This window comes from Chinchilla lanigera, unplaced genomic scaffold (genome assembly GCF_000276665.1).
Source record: "Chinchilla lanigera isolate Chin_1 unplaced genomic scaffold, ChiLan1.0 scaffold00081, whole genome shotgun sequence".
NCBI classification, from domain to species: domain Eukaryota; kingdom Metazoa; phylum Chordata; class Mammalia; order Rodentia; family Chinchillidae; genus Chinchilla; species Chinchilla lanigera.
In genome coordinates this window covers 1,997,162-2,019,055 of record NW_004955482.1, presented here as the reverse complement: position 1 = coordinate 2,019,055, position 21,894 = coordinate 1,997,162, and the positions used below count along the sequence as shown (strand labels likewise).

The 21,894-nt window shown below is 54.1% G+C and overlaps 1 protein-coding gene across 3 annotated transcripts in view; it reads right to left on the bottom strand.

Annotated features, from left to right (window-relative positions):
• The window catches only part of Tmem132d (transmembrane protein 132D), a 493,036-nt gene that overhangs the window by 146,247 nt on the left and 324,895 nt on the right, over positions 1-21,894 (bottom strand). For all 3 annotated transcript variants that reach the window (XM_005402996.2, XM_005402997.2, XM_013503750.1), the window contains exon 4: positions 12,997-13,180. In XM_005402996.2, the coding sequence (XP_005403053.1) occupies positions 12,997-13,180 (184 nt within the window). The remainder of the gene's footprint in view (positions 1-12,996; positions 13,181-21,894) is intronic.

The following is a 21,894-nucleotide window of genomic DNA, read 5'->3' as shown; positions in this document are numbered from 1 at the left end:
ACAGATGAGCGTGAGAGGGCAGCTGGGGCCAGAGGTGCTGGCACGAGAAAAGGCCCGGTTCTGGGCACACAGCAGAGAGTGGCTGTGATGTGTGGACAATGGGAATGACGGGAGGGGTGCAGCTGGAGCGGGGACCTGGCCAGGAGGGAGGTTGGAATGGAAAGCCGGCCCTCAGGTGAGGACATGACATTGGAGATGCCCACCAGGCAGCCAAGAGGACTGCTGAAGCCGGGGTTCAAGGAAGAACTCCAGGCCGCAGATGCACATGCTGGGAGTGTCCACGAATAGACGACGGTTAAAGTCCAGAGAAAGGATGAGATTCCCAAAGGACTGAAGGAGGTAGAAGAGAGCTCCAAAGAGCACTTGCTCACAGCAGTCTTCTCGTCTGTTCTGGCTCGCGTCCAGGTGTCCCCCAAAGCCTCGTGTGGTCATAGGTGGGCTGTTCAGATGGCTGGATCCAGAGTGTGGAGCTGGAATTAATTCCTGGTACAGTGCGAGGATTAAAGGTGTGAGTGCTACCCATTCTAAGTAACCTGGATGAGACATAAGGGATAGAAAGAGCTGTAGGTGCCCCTTGTTGCTTTGCTGCCTTCTGCTCACCATGCACTGTTTCTCCTCTGTGATGCCCCTCTGCCATGTGACTGCCTTTTGGCCAACTGATTAGGACTGAAGTCTCTACAAAATGTGAGCTCAATAATCCTTTCCCCCTTTGACTTTGGGCCTTGGGTATATTGTTTCAGTAATGTGAGAAAAATAACTAGGACATCGTCACAGGATGGTGGATGGGAAAAGGAGCCAGTGAAAAAGCAGGGGAAGAAGGTAGCCCCCAAAGGAGGACAGAACACAGAAGTACGTGCCTTCTCCCCAGTCTCACCGTCCAGAGGGAGCATCTGTCCTCGTGTCCAGGACTCCAATCAGTGACCTGATGGGGACACTGTGATGTGCTGACCTCAGTGATACGTGACACAAGAGGAGAGCTATAGTCACAGTGCTTAATTGCAGACCTGGGGTCCTCAGATATTTCTTCCAGGCTGAAATGACAGTGGGCGGTGTCCAATGAGACCCCATGTGAGACAGCAGCATCACCTAGGCATCCACGCTCATAAGCCTCTGTGCTACAGTGGCCACCATGGAGCAGTGCTCTGGGGAAGGTGGCCTGTGAGGAGGACAGTGACCTGGACAGCTGACCTCTGCAGGAAGGCCTCCGTGAGCTGGCTGGCACACATGGACACATCCACAGCTCCTGAAAGTGGTCAGGAGAGCATGCAGCACTCTTCCTTGCCCTCCCACATCCGGGCAGATTTGCAGTGCTGAGGACAGACAGCACAGGGCAAAGCACTCACGATGACTTGGAGCAGGAGTAAGGCTAGTTAGGTGGACAGAGGAGCCGTGAATACAAGGGACAGAAGTGAGTTTGGAGAAGAGATACGAGGTAAAAATCCAGAAATAGTGGCATTGGGTTGGATGGAAAGACACGTGAAAGACGTGCTAAGGATCTTCCCACCATCCAGGGAACGTTATGAATCTCGCTCCTCTCCTCCTCTGCCTGTCTGTCGGTCTTCCCCCTCATCTCTCTTCCCGGCTACCTCCTTCTCTGTCTACCTCCATCTCTCACTGTAGCATCTACGGCCGCGCGCTCCTCCTCTTTCTCATCTGTACCCACGTCCATCACGTCTGCCTCTGAAGAGGGATGAGGGCTCCTGCGAGCTGGTGAATGACTGACTTCCTGTCCCTGCAGAACAATCAGAGGCTCGAGTTCCTCCTAATGGGAGTGCTGCTCAGGGAATTAAATCATAATATGGGAAATTCACCCGCCGCTTCAAAGCACATTACTGCTGATCTCCTAACAAAATGTCAACAATTCCATTCAGTGGATGGGTCGGTGTGGCATTATTTCATAGGAAAGAAGAGGCAGACACCAGACGGGAACCCGCCAAAGTCACCATGAGAGCAAACGACAGAAACACAGCTTTCTTCCTGAGGGTCTTGTTCTTCTCCTTGCACCAGCCCGAGAGCCCAGTGACACCCAGGACCACTGCAGCCCTGCTGCTGTGTCACCGCCTTTTGGGAAATCAGTCTGCCTGGGGCCCAGCGAGCGGTGGACCTCACCACCCGTGCTTGGTGGGTTAGGGTCCCAGAGCTGTTGTCCACACGTCCCCGTGACCCTGTGTGCCTTACCCGGCTCCACACTGATGTCCTGGACTTTGAGACCATCCGTTTTGGAATCTGGAATCCCCAGACATCCGTTTTGGAACAGTTGTAGTAAAGGGACTTTCAGTGCCTTATTTTCTCTCCACAAACCTTACTTTTGCCACCTAAAAAATGGGCAGGGTGCCTCTTGTGCTGTTACTGTGGCATTTTGTAAAGGCTGCCCAAGGAGCCAAGTAGCAAAAGACAGTGGCCCCCAGGCAGCCGTCAGGGAGACTTCTGCTTACTTCGTCGGGTCAAATTCTTCCTGGAACTTGTGTGTCTGTTATTAGCCCCAACTTCACTACCGCAGTGGGAATTCCCATAAGCCCGGGATGGATTTTTCTAGAATAAGAAGGGTCCTGGGTTTCATCATTATGCCCAGAGTTATGTGCTGGCAGGTAGTAAAAGCTGCCGGGTTCCTGTCTCAGGAAGAGGTTCAAGGTTCTCCCCCGCTTTTAAAGCTGAATCTGTTACACACAGTAAGGGACACGCAATACCTAGCTCTCTTCTGTGAAGTACAATAATTAGGCTGCCCACATACATTAGCAAAATAGAAATGGGAGAGTGCGGAGAGAACGCTGTGGCCCCTGTAAGGGCCCTGCGAAGTCCTTACCTTTGTCCTCCCTCGCATTTCCAAGCATGGTCTCATTACATTTGCATGAACTGCACATTCCCTGGGGCAAGCGCCCGCCTTTCCTCTCTGAAACTGCCAGGAAACAGCACAGTGCAGAGCACTCAGAGCAATTCAAGTCCTATCTCCCCTGTGCTGGTAGTGGACAGGCTGAGGAAGAGCAGTCCTGGACCCCGTCCTTTGGCCTATAACACCGTGTCCCACAGGCGGCGATTCTGAGGGCTTCCCGTGGGGCAGGAACTCTGGTTTCACAAGGCAGCCACCCAGGGGCAGAGAAGATGCCTTCCTCCCGTCTGTCCATGTTTCTTGTATTTTTATGATTGAAGGAACCTAAGTAGTGACTTTCCCCGGCTTCTATGCTGAGTCGTAACATCCCCAGGCACCCAGGAGATTTCACTGGAGCAACAGGTATGTGTCCATGTGCCATGGCCTTGGCCATGGAGACTGAGCTCCCCAAACTCGCTCTGGAGAGGAAAGCAAGCAGACGACAAACACCCACCATCAGATGAATTAACAAGCCAGAGAATCATTGCTGGTGAGGCAAAGAAAAATTAAATTGATTCTGAGATAGAGGGAGGCTCTTCAGGAAAATATAACTAGGGTTCGTTAGGACTGGGGCTTATAATATCAAATTACATGGCTGCGTTTTGTTCAATCATTTTTGATGGCAAGGTTGCAGGTCATAAATAAACACATTTCGGAGCATTAGCTCTTGGCTGAAGCCCAATCTTCAACTTGTCACATCAACACCAGCACTTTTGTGGAGGGATCAATGGCAGGCGGAGGCTGGGCCGCCATGCTGGTGGCGGGAACGCAGTGCCGGGTGCCTTGCTGAGGGCTGAGCAGCCGTCCCTCGGGCCACGCGGGGCCTTATTCCTGAGAAGTGAGTGAGCTTTCTTCAAGGTGACAACAGCCTTTCCGTTATTTTGTTTTTCAAGCACCTTTTCTCTAAGAAGTGGAGATGCTGGGAAGGTTTTGAGATTTACCTCGTAAATACACTGAACGACCAGTTACCTCTTCACCGCGAGCCCCAGGGATAACACTTGTCCCGGTTTTCTCTGCCAGGGATCCCGGGCTGCCCCTCATGCCCTCCTGCAGCAGTCTGGCTGTGGGCTGTACCCCATCCTCTGACAGCCCATGGGTCCGAGCATGCTCTCTCACCCTGATGGCTGGGGGTTCTGGCGGTGCCACCCTGCAGGCCGGGGTGGGCGGGATCAGGAAGCCCGCCTGTGACCGTCAGGAGCTGCGGCTGTTACCTGTGTGGGGTGGGGGACAGCCCCACCTCGTTGGTGCAGCCCAAGTGAAGGGAAGGGCTCCACCGGGCGGCCAGAGCCAGGCCGTGGGTACACATTGCTCTGCTCAGGCTGCAGCTCATACCAGGCAGGGTGCTGGCAGAGGGCAAAAGAGACGTGGTGGCCACGGAGAGCCGGGAGGGGTGGCGAGGCCACGGGCCCTGGGCTGCGCATGCTGTGGACGAGCCGCCTGCTCAGGCAAAGTGACCCCAAGTGGCATCACTGCTGCCTTTCGGCAAGGGGCTCCTCTCTTTCCCATCAGCTGCTGCAGACAGCGCTCCTGCAGACCACTTCTCCTCCCTCCATGACGTGGAAAGCAAGTCTGCGCTCTGAAAAGTGGCTGCACTTTGCCCCCCAGGGAGTCCCAGGGTGAAGCTGGCTCTGGATGAGGACAGAGGCACAAAGGGTTCGAGGACAGGACTCAGATCACAGGCGGCACTGTGCACTGCTCTGCAGTCCAACAGGCCCGGAGCCGGCTCTGCTCAAAACTGGCATGGACCCGGGTCCGGCGGCCTCAGCTGGATGTCACCCAGCATCAGGTCCACACATCTTCTCAGGGACTGAGTCTCGATGTCAGGAAGGTGCAGACGTCCCCAGCCCTGGAGGTTTACAGCTGGAAGACTCACCCAGAGCTTCTGTTCTTAGCTTGAAGACTTCATTCCACAGCATTTCCACAGATGGCCACGTGGCCAAGTTCTGATCCACGCGATGTTAGCAGAATGTTGCTTGAGGTTAGTAGTAATGTATTACTACTAACACAGCATGCTAGTTAGTCTGAATTATCAGTTTTACTAAGAAATGCCCAGCAGAGAAGTAAAGCCCAATCCAGGCTGTGTCTGGTGGTCATGGAGCTGTGGCCATGGGGACTACATCTGGTCCCTGACCTCTTCCTCCCTGGTGTGTCCCCTGCTCTGCAGTTCAGAGGGGGTGTTCTGGGAGACACAGGATCATGAGGATGCTGACCTCATCACTGGATCAATCCTTTGATCATTTTGGGCTGTTGGGAGGTGATGCGGCCGTGGGGACTCTATCCTGTCCCCTGCCCCTCCCTCTCTGGCTCTGGCTCCGGCTCTCTCGCTGCTTCCTGGCTACTATGAGGTGAGCCGCTCTGCTCCCTTTCACCCTTCTGCCACGACGTCCTGCCTCACCCACGCCCATGGCAGTGGAACCGGCCAACCCTGGACTGAACCTCCGAAAATGCGAGCCAAAAGAAACCATTTCCTCTTTTAAGGTGAGTGTCTCAGATATTTTGTCCCAGCTCTGGCAAGCTGACTGCTAATACAGTGAGTTTATAGGAAGTAACCCAAGAAGCAAGCTTGTCTGAGCAGATAGAACCTGGGAATGACAGCAGGCCCTGGGTGATGTCTGCAGGGACTGGTTTCAGGGCCTCAAGATTATCAACCTCCATGGATGCTCAGGCTCTGACCACCTACCCAGACCCTCGTACACTCGTGTCTAGCTGACTCACAGGACCTAATACAGTGTCAGTGCTGTGCAAAGTTGTTCCCTGTACCGCCTAGGGAACAATGACAAGGAAAAGCCTGTACATGTTCAAAGCACATGCACTTTCTTTTTCAAGCGTTTTCAATCCACTGTCCGCTGGCTGAGTCTGAGGACGCAGGAGCACAGGTCAGGGGCTGATGATCAGCCTGTGGCTCTGCGCTCGGTCTCCCTCTTCACTCTTGCACCACAAGGTCAACTCAGAGAGCACAGCCGGCTGCGTGGGTTCTGACACCGCAAGGTAGTGACTACCAAAGAGGAAGCTGCTGAAGCTAAGTGAAGAACAGGAGGGGCCTTGGGGCAGACCTAGGGTGTGTGTATGTGTGCGTGCTTGTATGTGTGCACGTGTGTACGTGTGGCAGAAGGCGTCCGACTCTGGGTCACACCACCGAAGTGCCTGCTCATGAGGGGCACTGACAGGCTCGGGGCTGAGCTGCCAAACTCCAGGCATTTAGAGACAGCCGAGTAGGAGGAGGGAGACAGCACAGGCCCCTGCCTCAGTTTACCCAAACCCCGTTTGAGCAAGAAATCCACAGAGCAGAAGGGAGCGGGAAATTCGCTGATGCTCACTGCAGGAAATACTCCTTTCTTGTGCAGACACTGCTGCATTTTCAGTTCTTTTGAGCTGAGTGACCCTGTCATTCACGGGGGACAAGTACATTCGTGATTGGGTCACGTGGGGCTTTTCAGCCTCCAGAAAGAGAAACTCGGATCTGCTTAGATCAGGGATTGGAGAATCAAAGCCGGCAAGCTGCGACTCAGAATGATTTCTACATCTATGCATGGCTGACAGAATCAAAGTCAGCACACTCATTCATGACAAGTTATACGAAACTCAAACGTCAGTGCCCACGAACAGCTTCACTGCATCCACTGCTTCCAGCCCTATTTGATTTTTTTTTTTTTTTTTGAGACAGGGTGTCCATAGTTCAGGGGCTTGAACTCACTATGTAGCCCAGGCTGGCCTCAAACTTATGGTAATTCTCCTGCCTCAGCCTCCTGAGTGCTGGGATTACAAGGGTGTGCCACCGTGCCTGGTTCAGCCCTATCCGAGCTAAAGCTCCTTTTATAAAACAAATACTTATGTAAGAATAACGTAGTACCTACTTTATCTATTGTCCTGAAATAAGGGCCATAATATAATCTACCAATGCACATACTTAAAAACCAATGTAATCCTTTGGCAAATGGTAGCCTATAGGGGAGGAATCTCCATCTGATCTCCTCCCAGTACCTCCCACTGGCTGGGGAGGAGAAGCCAGTGGACAGAGATGGAGTTTAATGCAAACCGTGAGGGGGAACAGGGCAGGGTGGAGAGGAAGGACAGTAACTTCCAGAGCAAATGGAGGACGCAGCGGCCACTATCTCAGAAAGAGCCCACCTTTTCTCTGTGTCCCCAACCCAAAGCTTTAAAGCTGTGCCGCCCGACTTGGTTGTCACTGGCCCACGTGGCTACTGAAGTTCGCATTCATTTCAACATCCACCGTATTCATTTCCCGGAACTTTCCCATCACGTGTGGCTGTGGCCAGAACCCTGGCAGTTATGGCACACAGACGCCCCCAGACAGTTCCACGGGGCAGAACCGTCCTGTCCACCTGCCCCCAGTATGTTCTCCTCTGACATTCAGACCCATATTTCAAAACTAGGTCCTTAACCGGATCGGACAGAAATGTCTTGGATCAGAGATTGGGCTTCGGACACCAGAGCTGGTGAGGTGTGGCTGTGTCCAGGATCTGCTGGTGCTGGCCACACCTCCTGGCGTGATCTCCTGCCCCCAGGCACCCCAAGGCTTTCCCCACTCACAGCTCTCCCAGCTGGCCCCTGCTATGGGCCTTGGCATCCCCATCTGTGTAGGCAGTCAGTTCTCCCATCGTCCCTGGCTGGACCTGGCTGCCACAGGTGTGACAACCTTGTCCTACGGCCACACCTCTGCCAGCATTTCTCTGCACAGAGCGCTGCTCCATGTCCTGCAGGCGCCCATCAAGTCTGGCTGCCTCTGCTGGGCAGGTCACGTGCTGGCTTGATCCTTGAACCAGAGGCCAGTGGGGGCACACAGCGGGGCTCTGGGAGGCTTCCTGTTTGGTCACAGATCAAACCCACAGAGAGCCAGGGACAAGAGCAGTGGTTCTGTGTGTCTGTCTGGTACCAGGTACCTGCAAGGCCACGGTGCCTCAGCTGCCGCCACCTCAGCACCAGTCACTGAGGAGGCTCATTAGGGAGCATCAAAGGCAGCCGAGGGGGCCTGACAGAAAAGGCAGAGGCTTTGTGCATAATAAAGAATTCCTTTTCAGATGACTTCTCCTATTTCCATAAGACTTCGCTTCATTTTCGTGAGCCTGTGCCTTAGATTAGCATTTCCTAAACACCTTTTTGCATATTGCATTGGGCAGCAGCCCGCTGTCTCTGCTCTCACTCATCTGAATGGTGCAGTGGGTGGGGTCGGAGCGGGACTCTGGGACTTGCCCACCTGGCATCTAAGCTCGGCTGGGCATCTAAGCTGAGCAGCTGGGGGTCAGGCTACAAGCTCCAAGGGCCCCATCCAGGTGGGAGACAGGACAGGTGGCACCCCCCTCCCCGGTGGCTGTGACAATTGCAGGAGCTGTCAGTGAGGGAGTCGTGGCCAGAAGAACCTGGCATCTGATAGGCGGTTGGCATTAGGCAAAATCATGGAGTGGTGATTTGGGCCACTCAACAAACACAAAGGAAAAAGGCGCCCGGGAGTGGAGATTTTCTCAAGGACCATCTCAGCATCCTAATTTGCACTCGGTTGAGAAAGTCTGAAAATGAAAGTGTGATGTGCTCTGTAGTGCGACTGAATTTTCAGGAAGTGGAGGAAAACAACAGAAGGGTCTGGCACGTGAATTAACAGGCTGACACGAGGGAGGAATCCCGCGGAAGGCCGGGCAGAGAGAGCCAAGGATAACAGGAGCTCGCACGACTAGAGCCGGGGGGCTCTCCTCCCCACGGGGCTGCTTTCCCCGCCCACCTGGCGGGCGACCCGGGTGAACTCGGGGACCACAGGCGCCAGCCAGCCCGTCACCCTCTCAAGGGTCCTCCTCCCGAAGGTGAGGAGGAGGGCTCACCAGCTTTACTGGGCACTGACCCAGACCGATACTGTGGTTCCCCCAGGGCACAGAACGCAGCGGATGCCGGCTAAGCGCAGTCCCAGGACAGGGTGGTGACACAGACTCGGCGATGGCCAGACCAGGACACCTGTGGGCTTTGCAGGGGATGGGCGGCATGGGCAATGAAGAGGAGCTCGGTTCATTTTAGGAGGGAAAGGTACTGGATTCAGCGAGGCCCCTCTGAAGTGACTTTGATCAGAATATTTATAATAGCAAAATCTCCTGACTGCCAGAGTGTGGGGCAGCTTCATTTGCTGGTTTACAGAAAGGCACTGCTTCTACTGAGTCGCAGACTTAGGAGACCACGCCTCGGTCGGAAACAGAGAGGGCAGGGGCAGGACGAGGGAGGAAGGGGACGCTTCCTTGTTGTTCCAGCATCACACAAAGATGGGATTCAGGCAAGCAACAGCCAGGTCTGGCCAGGGTGACACTGGCAGCACCCGTGCGGGTGTCCGGGCTGTGGGGGCCCAGCTCCTGCCGCTGAGGGCCAGCCTTTTGGGTACAGATGACAGCAGGCCGGAAGTGGAGGATGCAATCTGGCTGCTTCAGCAGGGGGAAGGGACTTGGAGATCAGGTGGGTTTAGGCGAGATAAAACCGGGAAGGACTGGGAGGGTCAGTGAGAGGGGATCGGGAAGTGGGGATCAAGGCAGACCCTGGAGGAGGCCTGTGGGCAGGGGGCGGAGCCAGGACTCTGAGACATCTGTGGGGAAGGTGTGCCGAGACACTCGGGAGGTGACAGCAAGACATAGGTCCCCCGGGAAGAGGGTGTGGCCTCTGTGATCCTTCATCTTTGCTTAAAATCCCTGTGAAAAACCCTGTGGGTCCACTCGATGTCACTGCAAATACCACGCAACATCACCTCCGCTATGGTCCTGAGGGTGGGACCTCTGCCGTGACTGTGTCCCAGAGCCGCACAGATGCTGCCTGGCTGCCTGTGTCCCAAGGCGGTGTTTCACCCGGCCCCAGGCAGATAACAATAACTAGTACTTGCGCAGCAAGACAGAGATGCAACCTAAGTGAGCACTGGGCGGGGGGCCTGAGGAGGGAGGGCAGGCTTGGAGGGGCCCCAGCAGAGCGGGGTCAGCCTCCTCCAGCTCCTGAGCTCATGCCAATGGCCACAGCTGCGACCCCGCAAACCTCCTCCCCAAAGGCCCGACGGTACGCATGTGTGGTGTCAGCACGCAGGGCACTTGGGGCCCGGCTCAGAGGACGTGGTGTGCCGAAGCACAGGCCAGAGCTGCTGTTGGAGCCCGGGAGTGAGCCCAGAACCCCTGTCTCAGCAAAGCCCAGGAGGCGGCGATTAGGTACCGTGAGCTCACTGCTCAGAACGAGGCGTCATCCTGCGATGCTGGACACAGATGCCCACGTCCGGGCCCAGCCCAGGCGGGCACTTAGTGCCCAGGGCTAATGCACAGCTCACGGCCTTTCCTCAGCATTTCCTCCCTAAGGAGATCGTATCTGACCCACAGTGTAGTAACACACACTTCCCTGAGTAGAAAAGAATGCAATAAAACTCTTAGAAACACTTGATTGGGTTAAGAAACTACAAATGCTTTCAGGGCCGCAGCATCCAGGCAAACTGCGTCTCCTTTCAGATCTCCCCTGCAGATGAAGTTAGACCCAGTCAGATAGGACAGCCGTGAGCGCTGCCACCAATGCATCTGTGCCCCTCGTGGAGAGCCACGCTGCTCCTCCGTGTCCTGTGCCACTTGGTGAAGGTTGTAGGTCTCTTACCTGCACGTGTTGTGCTCGGAATATTTTACTATCTAAAGAGCATACAAAAACATTAAAAATGGGTATGGTTTTTCCTCTTGGACATAATTAGAGGAGATGAAGGATTCCCATTATGGAAAAAAAATCAATAGATTTGACCACATAAAAAATTAAACAGACAGGAAAACCTCCTGCCTGCTCAAACACACATTCAGTGAAGTTAGAGGTGTGCGGTAAATTGGTTAGGGACACTGATGCAGAGCGCAAAGGTTAGTCTGACTCAGAGAGCAAGGTGGGTGTCAGGGCCCGAGGAGCGGGGAGATTGGGGAGTAGCAGGTGTTGAGTTTTTGTTCTGTAGCAGCCCACAAACATGTCTATACTTAATGCCACCAACCTATATCCCTATAATGGTTAAGATGGTCAATGAACAGTATGTGTTTTTTCCATGATAAAAGAGATAACAGACTAAAAAGCAGTCGAATTACCAAGAAGAAAATAAAATGAGCAAAGAACAAATCTTTAATGAGGAAATAAATGAAAATGTATGCTATGAATGACAAATTAGGGCAACAATGAGATATAATTTTTACTTAATCAATCATCTATTTTTTAAAAATCTTAATATTCTGCATTAGTAGAGGCGCAGGGGATGGAGTATCATTACACACAGCAGGTGGAATTGTAAATTAGTTCAACCTTCTAGAAGGCAATTGGGCCACCATTATGAAAAGGTATTACAATATTGCACATCCTTGGGTTTGAGTCCTTGGGCTCAAATTTATTTCTCAGTGATCAACTCCAGGAATCCATCAGGGATGTATGCAAAGATAGCTGTACAAGAAAATGAAACACTAATATCTTTTGTAATAGAAACAAATCTCCTAAATGCTGAGGCTGTGCGTGGTGTTGCAGAGCTGTGTGGGGGAATTCAGGGTTGGACCCACAGCTAGGACACAGCGTCTGTTCCGGTCTTTCCTTCCCGCCCTCCCCCAGTGCCCGGGGAGGAACCAGCGTCTCTCCCAATGGCTCCCTGCCCTGGTCTGCAACCCCTGTGACCTCGCCCTCCCTCATGTGTGTCCTGCCCACGCTGGCCTCGTCTTTCCCAGCCTCCCTTGCAGCTCGATGGGGCCCCGTGGCCATGCTCCTCTGTGAGGGATGGGAGCTGACGGAGAATTCTGCGCCAAGACTGCATCCGCCCTTCAGCCCTTTGCCTCTTCCCGCTGCTGCGACACAGGCGCAATTGCTGTTATTTGGGTTTGTGCAGATGAAGACGGCACCGTGGTGTCACTTGGCTGCAGGAGGCTGCATCCCCAGCTCTGGGGCCATTGGAGCGCCTGCGCAAGTGACACGTGCCCGCGAGGGCCCAGGTCCTCCGTCGCCCTTCGGAGGCTCTAATCTCACTCTCTGCTTGGAGCCAGGGCAATTCTCTAAAACCTGGTATTTGGCAGCCCCAACCCCCCCGCCCCGAACCAGCCCCCCACACACACCCCGCGGCTCCTGTTTCTCTAACAAACGCCTCTCCATGCACGTAAAATTGCCAAAAGCCTAATAATTTACTGACCATGGCCACACGACCCCCAGCAGCAAGTTCTTTCCTTAACCAAAGAGAGAGGGCCTGGAACACCCTGGATACAGATGGGTGTCGGGGCTCTGACTTCACCCTTGGGAGCAGCTGCTGCGAGGGGGCAGATGGGAACTCCTCAGAGTGCAAGTGTTGGGGTCCGGTTCACTCGTGTTTGGGGGTGCGGCACTCAGGCACATGAGCCTGTTCCCAGCTGACTCCTGCTGTGTGTGTGCTCCAAGCGACACCGGCTAGGACACCTCGGTTATGTTTTATCCTGAAAGTGACCTCATGCGTTCCTACGCTTTCTTCCCAGCCTCTGCAGATCAAGAAACTGAGGCACACACGAGGTGCAGGTGCGTGGCCCACCAGCAGAGGCCCCGCTTTGGCTGCTCCTGGCCGTGAGGAGGTGCAGAGTGGCAGACATGCAGCCTGGGGCCCGGCGCTTGAGCCTGGGGCCGGGCATGGGGGGAGGAGTCCGGTCGCACCCTTGCTCGGCTTTTGCCTCCCCGCTGCCTGCTTTTCCCCTCGGGGAGGCGCCGAGCCATGAGTTGTGCCAAGGAGCAGCTTTCCCAGCTCCCTCCCGGCTGGAGTCCTTGGCGTCCACAGGACCTGTCACATGCACCACAGAACCGCGAGTTCCACACAGGCCAGGCCCCGTCTAACACCTGCAGCTTGACCATTTTCTTTTTTTGTCTCTTTGACACAGGGTCTCCCTATGCAGTTTAGGCTGGCCTTGAGCTCACTTTGTAGCCCAGGCTGGTCTCACAACAATCCTCCCGCCTCAGCCTTCCCATTGCTGGGATTGAGCTGCCACTTCTGGCCAGCTCGAGCATTTTCACATGATAGTTTAGGAGAGATGCCAGAATCCCAGAATCCCTATTGGTGGGAAACCTCCCTCCTGGGCTCCCTGGCTTGCAGTCTGACCCTTCCCCAGTCTGGGCCAGCTGGAGCCGGAGCCTCTCCTCCCCACCCACCTTACCATGGCCAGTGGGATCACTCCAACCAAGTCCTTCTGACGGACGTAGATCTCGGACACGCCCAGGTCAGAGGTGATGTCTCCGGGATACTCCACCTGCCACGTGACGAGCTGTGTGGCTGGAGGGTCGCTGGGATCTTCGACCTCCACATCGACCTGCATGACTTCCTCGGAGCTGCTGTCTGCACTGGAGAGGAGGAGAGGAGAGCAACTGTGAGGGATGGAGCAGCTGCAGCTGGCCAAGTCCATGCATACCACCGCAGGCCCAGGGGAGAGCACTGGCATCCCAACCAAGATGCTTTCAGGACAAGCCATCATCCCCGCGCTTTCTTCCCATGTATTTGCCTGCCTCAGCCGCCCCCTCAGGTGTCAGCTCCCTCTTCCTGCAGCTGCTTGCCACGTCCAGACCAGGGGTTGTGCATAATTATGGCAAACAGAGACTGTGTTCTTTGATGCTTTCCAAACCACTCCATCCAGGATGACCTCTCCCTGTGCTAAGAGAAACCTTTATGCTACTATACTAGCTTTCCCTGCTCCACAGCCAGCCCAAGGTGGTATGTGGAGTTTGAAGGGTTTCTGAGGACAGTGGGCTTGATTTCCGGCGATGGGAGGCAGAGCTGCCGCCATGCTGGGGTGAGTACAGGATGAGGGAGTGCACCAAGGACGGTGTGACAAGCACAGAGAAGTCACCAGATGCCGCCTGGAGACAGAAGTAAGTGCGACAAATGCCAGGGTTTCCTACAGGCCCGGATCTGAAGCCAGCCCAAGGGAGACAATCAGCAGCATTTCAGTGCTGCTGTGCTGGTGTAACTAGCTTCCACCTCTGTACAGCGAGTTTTACATAACACCCGCTCTTCTAAGCGGTAAGCTAAAAAGGTGGCGTGGTGGCAGCCGTCCCTGGAAGAGGAAATGGGGAAATGACTGGGAGTACAGGCTCAGGGGCACAGCCGGGCCTCCCGCACCAAGGCAGAGGCAGCCCCTCTGTAGCCACTTCCACATGGTCAGACAGCTTCACAGAGAGACCGCTGCCCGCAGCCGTGCAGGAATGAGGGCTACGAGACACCGCCATGGTACCATCACCCCGTGCAGGTGCCCCGCTGGGAGGCTCAGGGATGGAGCAGGGCTTCCGTGAGGCTTTCTTCCTACTGGTGTCAGGATGGGGCAGAACTGAAATGGGGGTGGCTGCGGGAAGGGCGTGGGAGAGAGAGGGGGAGACAGAGACAGAGGAAGAGGAAGAGGGAGAGTGGGAGTGGGGAGACAAAGGGAAGGGGGTGGGAGCAGAGATGTGAGATCAAAGGAGCAGAAAACAGCGCCCCAGGCAGAGCTCAGCCTGCATCATCCTCCATCTCAGTGTCTGACAGGCGCAGCTCCAGTGGACTACGGACAATAAGCAGAAAAAATGACAACTGGCTTTGAATCCTGCCTCCCTCTCTCTCTGTCTGTCTCTCTCTCTCAGTTCAGGTGAGAACTGGAGTCCAACCACTCAGCCCTGCAGGCATATTCCCTCCCCCATCCCCTCCTTCCTTCCTGCCTTTCCTTTTCCCTAGCTTTGTGCGTATGGATGGACCTGCAATTTGGAAGTACCATCCCATTTTATTTTTCTCCTTATAAAATAAATTGGATCATGTATAAAGTATACACCATGATGTCACGGGAGGCACACAGAGTGTAGAAGGTTATTACACAGAAGCAAATGGACGTATCCGTCATCTCACAGACAGACTCACGTTCTTGTTTGGCTTTGTGGCAGAAGCGTCCTAAAGCAGGAATCCCAAATGCAGCACAACCGTGTCGCCGCCCCGCCAGGAGGGCAGGTCCCGTCCTGCTCCCCGGTGCCAACCTGTCCTCTCTCACCTGTCTCCCTTGCCCCCGGCCCAGGTAACCACCATTTTATTCTCTTTCTCTGTAAATTTATTTTTTTAAGAATCCTCTCACAAGGTGTGATCGCAAAACACAGTGAATGTTTAAATTGAATAATTTATGACGGTGAAGACACATTGCCACTAATTCCCCTCAGAATACTCCACTTGCTTCCAACACACCGATCCCATCATTCCTGGCCCTTTCTGAAGCAGTTCTGGAAGTCCCCTTCCAGAGTGTCTTTACCTGATGTGACAGAGAATACTAGGAATGTTGCCGCCAAGCAGCATCCAAAAGAAAGGCAGGCTTGCAGGAACACGATGCCGTGTCCTCCTCCAGCTTATTCACCAGATCTGGCACCGTGCAACTTCTGGCTCCTCCCAGAGTCACAATGACCACCCAAGGAAAAGTTCTGAACTGATTCAGTGCATCAAGGCCGCCAGGGCAGCACCGAGCTGCTTCAGAAAGGGCAGGAATGAGGAGATCAGTGTGTTGGGCGCTAGCAGGAGGATTTCCAGGGGTATTAATGACAGTCTTTTACTGTGCTAGATGTGTATTTTTAATTTAAACATTCACCATATCTTCCCATCTTAGCTTGTATATACACTCATGAGATGCAATACATTTATTTCTTTCAGTGCCTGCTTATTCCACTCACTATAATGTCCTCCAGGCTCATCTGTGTGGACAAGGGCAGGATCTCCTTTTGAAAGGTTTATAATATTCCACTGCACACACATACACGCACACCCCCTTTCTTTGTTTTTTCACTTTTTTTATTTTAAAGAGCAAAACAAGGACAATATAGCAATAGGGGGATTCACCGAATTACAGACAATGTGGTAGGACATTATCAATGGTTGTTATTTTACTTATTGGTATCTTCAAGATAGTTTCTCAGGAAAACAGACAAATAATTGTGTGTTACAACAAAAATGGCAGGAAATTATCAATGGTTGTTATACTATAGCTTGGATTCTCCAAAGTGTTCTCTAGGGAAAATAGATAGAGCTATACATGAGTGATCAATCAAATCATCATTAACTATACTCAGTGGTTGTTGTTGAAAACACATAGTAACGAACATACATCCATTTACAAAATAGCATAGGAACAGCACAAACATTACAGAGTTATGGACAGATTGGTAGGAAATCATCAGTGGCTGCTGTAATACATGTTGGCATCCTCAAAGTGGCTTCTCAGGAAAACAAAGATATGCAAGAAAGATCCAACAAGTAGTTACGGCCCAAGGGTTGTGAAAAATAGCAGGTTACCTCCTCATCAGTGACTCCCCTCACTGAGGTGTGACGGCTGGAAGGAAGGCCAGGACTGAAAAGAAGGACTGAGAGATCAGCACCAGTGTCCAGCAATGGGCCGTCCACTTTTTCCTCTATAGTCATGATTTTGCGGGGCTCCTCCTTGGAGACAACGATCTGGCCAGAGGGAGAAGGCAGAGTATGCCCTGGGCCCCTTCATTCCTGCCGGACCAGCTGGTAGGAGGGGTTCGAGCCCCGGGGCCTCCACTCCAGAGGGCCGACCTCCAGTGGCCACCCCCACAGTCAGGGCACGGCCCAGGGGGCCTCCCAGGGCAGTCCCTCCCGAGGTGGCCCGGCCCCCGACAGCGGCAGCAGACGAATGCAGTCAATGAGCCCCCCAGAGCCGCAAGAACCACACCCAGGGTCTGCCTCTCCCAGGGCTGCATCAAAGGCAGCCGTCCCCTCTCGGTCTCTCTGCCCTCTCCCCTTGGCCCCCCCTCACCATGGCCAGAGAACACTGAGGAGGCAACTCCCACCAACATCTCAAGCGAGCCACCCGGGGCAAAAGCCATCCTCCGCAGCGCCCTTCCACTGTCTGGGCCTGACTGAGCAACAAACCCATCCTCAAGAATACTACTGAACTGAGATCCAGAGAAGTATGCTTTATCAATGCCTCTTGTCTAAGAAGGCAGAGGGGTGTTCTTTCTAGCCTCCCAGCTCACTGGGACCCCGCAACCACTTAGTGTCCTCTCCCCAACCATCCACACAGGCGGCAGGAACATGTGGATGAAGTCCTCGCCCGCTAGTCAGTCTCAGCACCATCAGTGCAAAGTGTCCCAGGCAGGTAACCTGGACACGCACCTTCTCCATGAAGGCGGTTCTACAGAATCTGAATGTTGGGCACCCATGTAATCCATGAAGTCTGGGTGCAGACCTCTCCGGAGCTCCACTCCCTTCTCCACCGCAGCCTGCAGTTAGGGGAAGAATGGCCTCCAGGGTGTCTCCCCGGGTGTTGCGCAAGGTCCTCCTGGTTTCCGGCTCCCAAATGGCTCTTGCGTCCCCAGTCAGCTTGGCCTCCGAGTCATTGGGCATCGGTACTCTCCTGTTCTCCAAGTCCTTGTTCATCAGTGGCTCCTCCGCTGACTCCTGACTTTTATGGCTCTCAAGGGCAGGGCCAAGAGCGACCCGCCATGTGGCATGTTTTCCCAGGGGTTTCTCCATGTCGGGATGGTTCATGCACGTCTCCGGGCAGGCCTGCTGTGTCGGTGCTTCTCTGTCGCATGGTGGTTCTCGACTGCGTGGTGGCGGCTGGCCTGAGGGCCAGTGAGAGTCTCCACACCACTTCCTGGGCACCTGTGGTAGGGCTGCGCCGGGCCTGCAAGGGCCAGTGCACCCCAGCCACGCAGCCTCCCACCCCGGCCACCTTTCTTTGCATAACCCACATGTAGTCATCTTTCAGATCCCCAAGGTGCCATCATCAGCCCCACTAGAAGTCTGGGGCTGAGACACTGGTGAATGCACTTGGTCTTTCTGTCGAGAGCTTACAGGAATTCAGGTATTGCGCTGTCCCAAGGAGAAGAGGTCACGTCTACACTGGCGGTGCTGGCCGCACCTTGCATGCTCAGTCATCAGGAAGGTAGACTTGGGGGAGAGAGCTGGCCACGGCTGAGATCCAGGCCATAGGACTCCTCCCCTGAGTTGTTCCTTCCCTGCCTGAACTCGAGTCCACTCCTCCACTTCCTCTCGGGTGCCCCGGCCTCAAATAACTGGAGCAACCCTTGCATCCGTCCGTCCTTTGAAATGGGACAGATGTTACCCCAGCCCCATCTTTTGCATAAATACCTCCTAAGCTCATGAAAGTTCTTCCCACCTCCAAGGGGCACTCGCTTCCTTCCCTTCCGCAGCCTTATCTCTGTGGGTTAGGACCCCACCCCAGCCCCCCTGAGACAGGAGAGCAGCCAGGGCTGAGCTGGGCCCTTTGCTGTGCAGATGAAACACTCTGAGTTGCACATCTGAGCCCAGGGACTGGAGCAAACTGCAAGGAAGTTGTCTCTCCGGAACTCGTGGGCAAAACTCTGCCAGAGTGTTTCTGCTGGACCTGTCTCTCCATTTACATGGGTTTCTCTGAAGTCCTGTGGTGCTGGGTCTGAGGCCTGGGTTCCTGAGCACTTTCTTCGGGCCTTTTGTAGGGAGCGAGAGGGCTTTGGAGCACCTCAGCCTGTGCGTCTCAGAAAATCAGTGGGGATCTGAACTTTACTGCCTCTGAGTGAGTAGTCAGCACTTGAGAACTTCCAGAATGCCTGTGTACCCAGAGATAATTTTCTTTCTGCTTAACTCTGAAGGGAAGACTGTGCCCTCACAGTGTGTGTGTGTGTGTGTGTGTGTGTGTGTGTGTGTGTGTGCAGGTGTGCTGTGAAAAGGAGTCATATTGTCTTTTTCAAATCTGTTCACCATGGAACGTAATCCCTGCTATCTGCCAGAAGGAAATCTGCTCTCTCCCGGGAGAAAGATACAGCAGGCTGTGCAGGCATTTATAAAATGTGTCTGATTACAGCCACAACTTTCCACCTTTCTCCTGCATCTGAATTGCCTGGAGGAACTTTAAAAATACACCAATGACCAGCCCCGCCCCCGCAGGCTTGGGATGGGCCCATAGTCAAGCCGGCTCCCTCCTCCCGCCCGATCCTGCCTTCCCCTCCACTTCCTGCCCTTCTGTTTATTTCTCCATTGGGAGAGTCAAACAGGGCGAGCTTGGGAATGACTGCATTAGAGGCTCCTGGAAGTGGATGTGGACATCTCAGCCCTTGGACGTATTCTTTACACAACGGCATTAAAAAGGGGAGACACAGCTCTAGCGGACTTGGAGGAGAGGGCTGGTGGGAATGGTGAGGACGCAGGTGAACTGAGGAGATCTCTGAGTTTAGACATCCGTGACTATGAACCAGGACGGAGAAGAAAAGAATTGCAGCCACAGGGCCCGGGTGCAGACAGTGACACACTGGAAGAATGACCTCTGGTGGCCCAGATGCAGGCCACAAGCCCAGCCTCACGCCTCCTTGAACCCGAAGCCAGGGTTGAATGCAGTAACCCCAGCCTCAGAGGGTCGGGATCCCCACCTGGTAGGCATCGGTGCTGCGGCATGGGGCGAGTTCTACACTTAAGATGGCCGCGGTCATTCAGGACAAGGCCAGGGCTCTGTCAGTGCAGATGTCAGAAGGGCTCTGGGCCTGGGGCCTATCGCAGCGCTAGCTTCCCTTGTTAGCATGGCTGCTACAAGTGCTGGAGCTCTAAGCCCTGGACCTGTCTTCTTCCACATCTTGCTGGTCGTCACCCATCCCACGGCAGGGTGGCCTTGTGTGTGGGCCCCAGGTGGGGACCCGGGACAGAACCCTAAGCCTGGACCGGGAGGAAGTGCTCAGCAGCGTGACCTCCTCCCCAAAGGAGGCAGAGCAACAGCTCCCTCTTTGGGAAAGTTCCTCTTTTCTCTGCACCTTCCACTGCCCTGAGCTCTTTCCCACACTGGACTCAAACTTTAAGGCTTTTCACGAGAAAGGGCTTCATTTAAACAGAGAAAGACAAACCTGCCAGTGGGGAGCGATGCAGCCCTTTACGTGCCACAGCTCAGGCGAGACGGGACCACAGCTCCACCTCACAAGCCCAAGCCTTTCAGTGGGAGAAGGTGCAGGACTACAGGGAGCCCGGCGCCAAAACAGGACACGTTTTTCACATCTTATTTTAGGGTATTCATGCCTCTGCTTCCAGAGTGATGCAATAGTGAACATTTTGGGAATTTTTCATGTGTCAAACGTGGTTTTAAGAGCTTTTTATGTCTTATGCAATCATCAGAGTATTGCAGTGCGTGAGATAATGTTCTTGCTCTCAGTTTACAGATGAGGAATCGGGGCCCGGAGATGGCAAACATTCGTCCAGAGCTGCCAGCCAGCACGCGGAGGAGCCAGGAGCCCAGCCGCAGCACGCCCCGCTTCCCGGGTCATGGCCCCCCTCTCTGCCGGGTGACAAGGGCCGCGCTCTTGACCACTAAGAGCCCTAGGCGCCTTCCTCCCCTCGCTCCCACACAGGTCTGTGCATTATGTAAAGCTCACTGGAGACCCCGACGCTGGGTTTGAATGCATCAAAAGAATTCTGAACAAGCAAAGCGGGGACATTTTTACAGCAAGGTACTTTGAAATTATCTTTGCCTTTAGGGCACTCTGTTTAAGTCCTGTGATGTGCCTGTGAATCAAAGTGGAGATGTGGAAACAACAGCGTCGGATGTGAAAGCTTAACCACGCACGGGGAGAGATCAAAACTCACGTAGACGTGGGCCTGGGAGCAGAAGTACCGCTTGCAGCTGAGTGAGGGAGACGCAGGCCAAGGTGCGGGAGAGCAACCTGTATTCTCTTCCAGACTGGGAAACCAGTCCATCGTGGCGAGCCCTTGGAAAGCGTGTGATGATCAAACTTCACTCGGCAGCCGCCCCCGTGGGCAAACGGCTCCCAGTGCGCGTGTGAACGTGGCGGGCCATGGCAGGCTGGGTGGGGGAGGCAGGGAGTGAGGTTCCATCTCCAACTGAGGTTTCTCCAGATGGTTCTCAAAAGCTGAAGTTGGCAATGGTGCTGGGAACCGAATTCTGCCCTGAGCCGCATCCCCAGCCCCTCCTGCCCATTTCCCTCCTGACACACTTCCACCCTGGCTCCTCATGCTTTGGTTTCTAAAGATCTGCAACTTGGGGCCACCTTGCCACAGTGCGAAGCTCTGTAGTGCCCTAGGGTTTCTGTCCATGGGAAGCCACCGCCAGCTGCCCCTTGTCCTTGTCCTTCGTGGGTCGAGTATGGGCATCGCACACAGCCCCGAGTCCCCAGTGAGTCCCAAAGTGCTGTGGCTGCCGGGATCCTCCCTCCAGAGACCTCACTGTGCCATGTGTTACTTATACACAGAGATCTGCTCAGCTGCTGTGGCCAGGGAAATGGGAACGCATACCAAAGGGAGCTAATAAATGCCACGTGGAGACCCAGTGTAAGAGATGAGAAGGGAGTGAGGCCACAGAGAGGCCCTCCTCCGCCCGCTTCCACGTGGCCAGCCTGGCTCCGAAGGGGTCTCCCACTGGCCCGGAGCCTCCTGCAGTGGTGTCCGGGAAACTTGGATGGGACGGAGCCCTGCTGCCAGGGTCGCCCACTCAGAAGGGCCGCTGTCCTCCTTCCCGAGCCTCCCTCACGGCTCAGTTTCAAGACTCAAAGAAGGGTATTACTCAAGCAAATTGTTTCTTCTTTGACACTACCACACTATTAAACTTTCCCATTACTGGCATATTTTTCTAACTTTTTCATTAGCATTTTCAGTATAAAACCTTTTCTGATGAAGTAAAATATGCATGATGCCTTTAATGTATGTCCTTTATAATGAGTTTTTTTTGTCACCATAAATTTGTCTTCTCCTATGCTCTCTGGTGACCAGAATCCACCTGGAAAAGGCAAAATGAAGGACAGGGTGGAGCCTGCAGTGCTGAATTGCTTCCCTTTCCCCTGTGCTTCCCTGTTCCCTGTTTTAACATTTTCTTCAACCCATCAGTCAGTCAATCAACTGATCAATCAATCAGTAACCCACCTGATATTTCTGGAAGCCTTGCCATGCGTTGGCTACGCTTCCAGGTGATGGGCTTAGAGATTCCAAGGTGAGCTGCAGGTGATTATGACCAAGTGGTGGCACCTCTGCTCCCAACCCACACCAGGGACCCCCTTGGCCAGCCCCAAATCGGCCAGGCAGGAGTACAGACAGTGAGGAA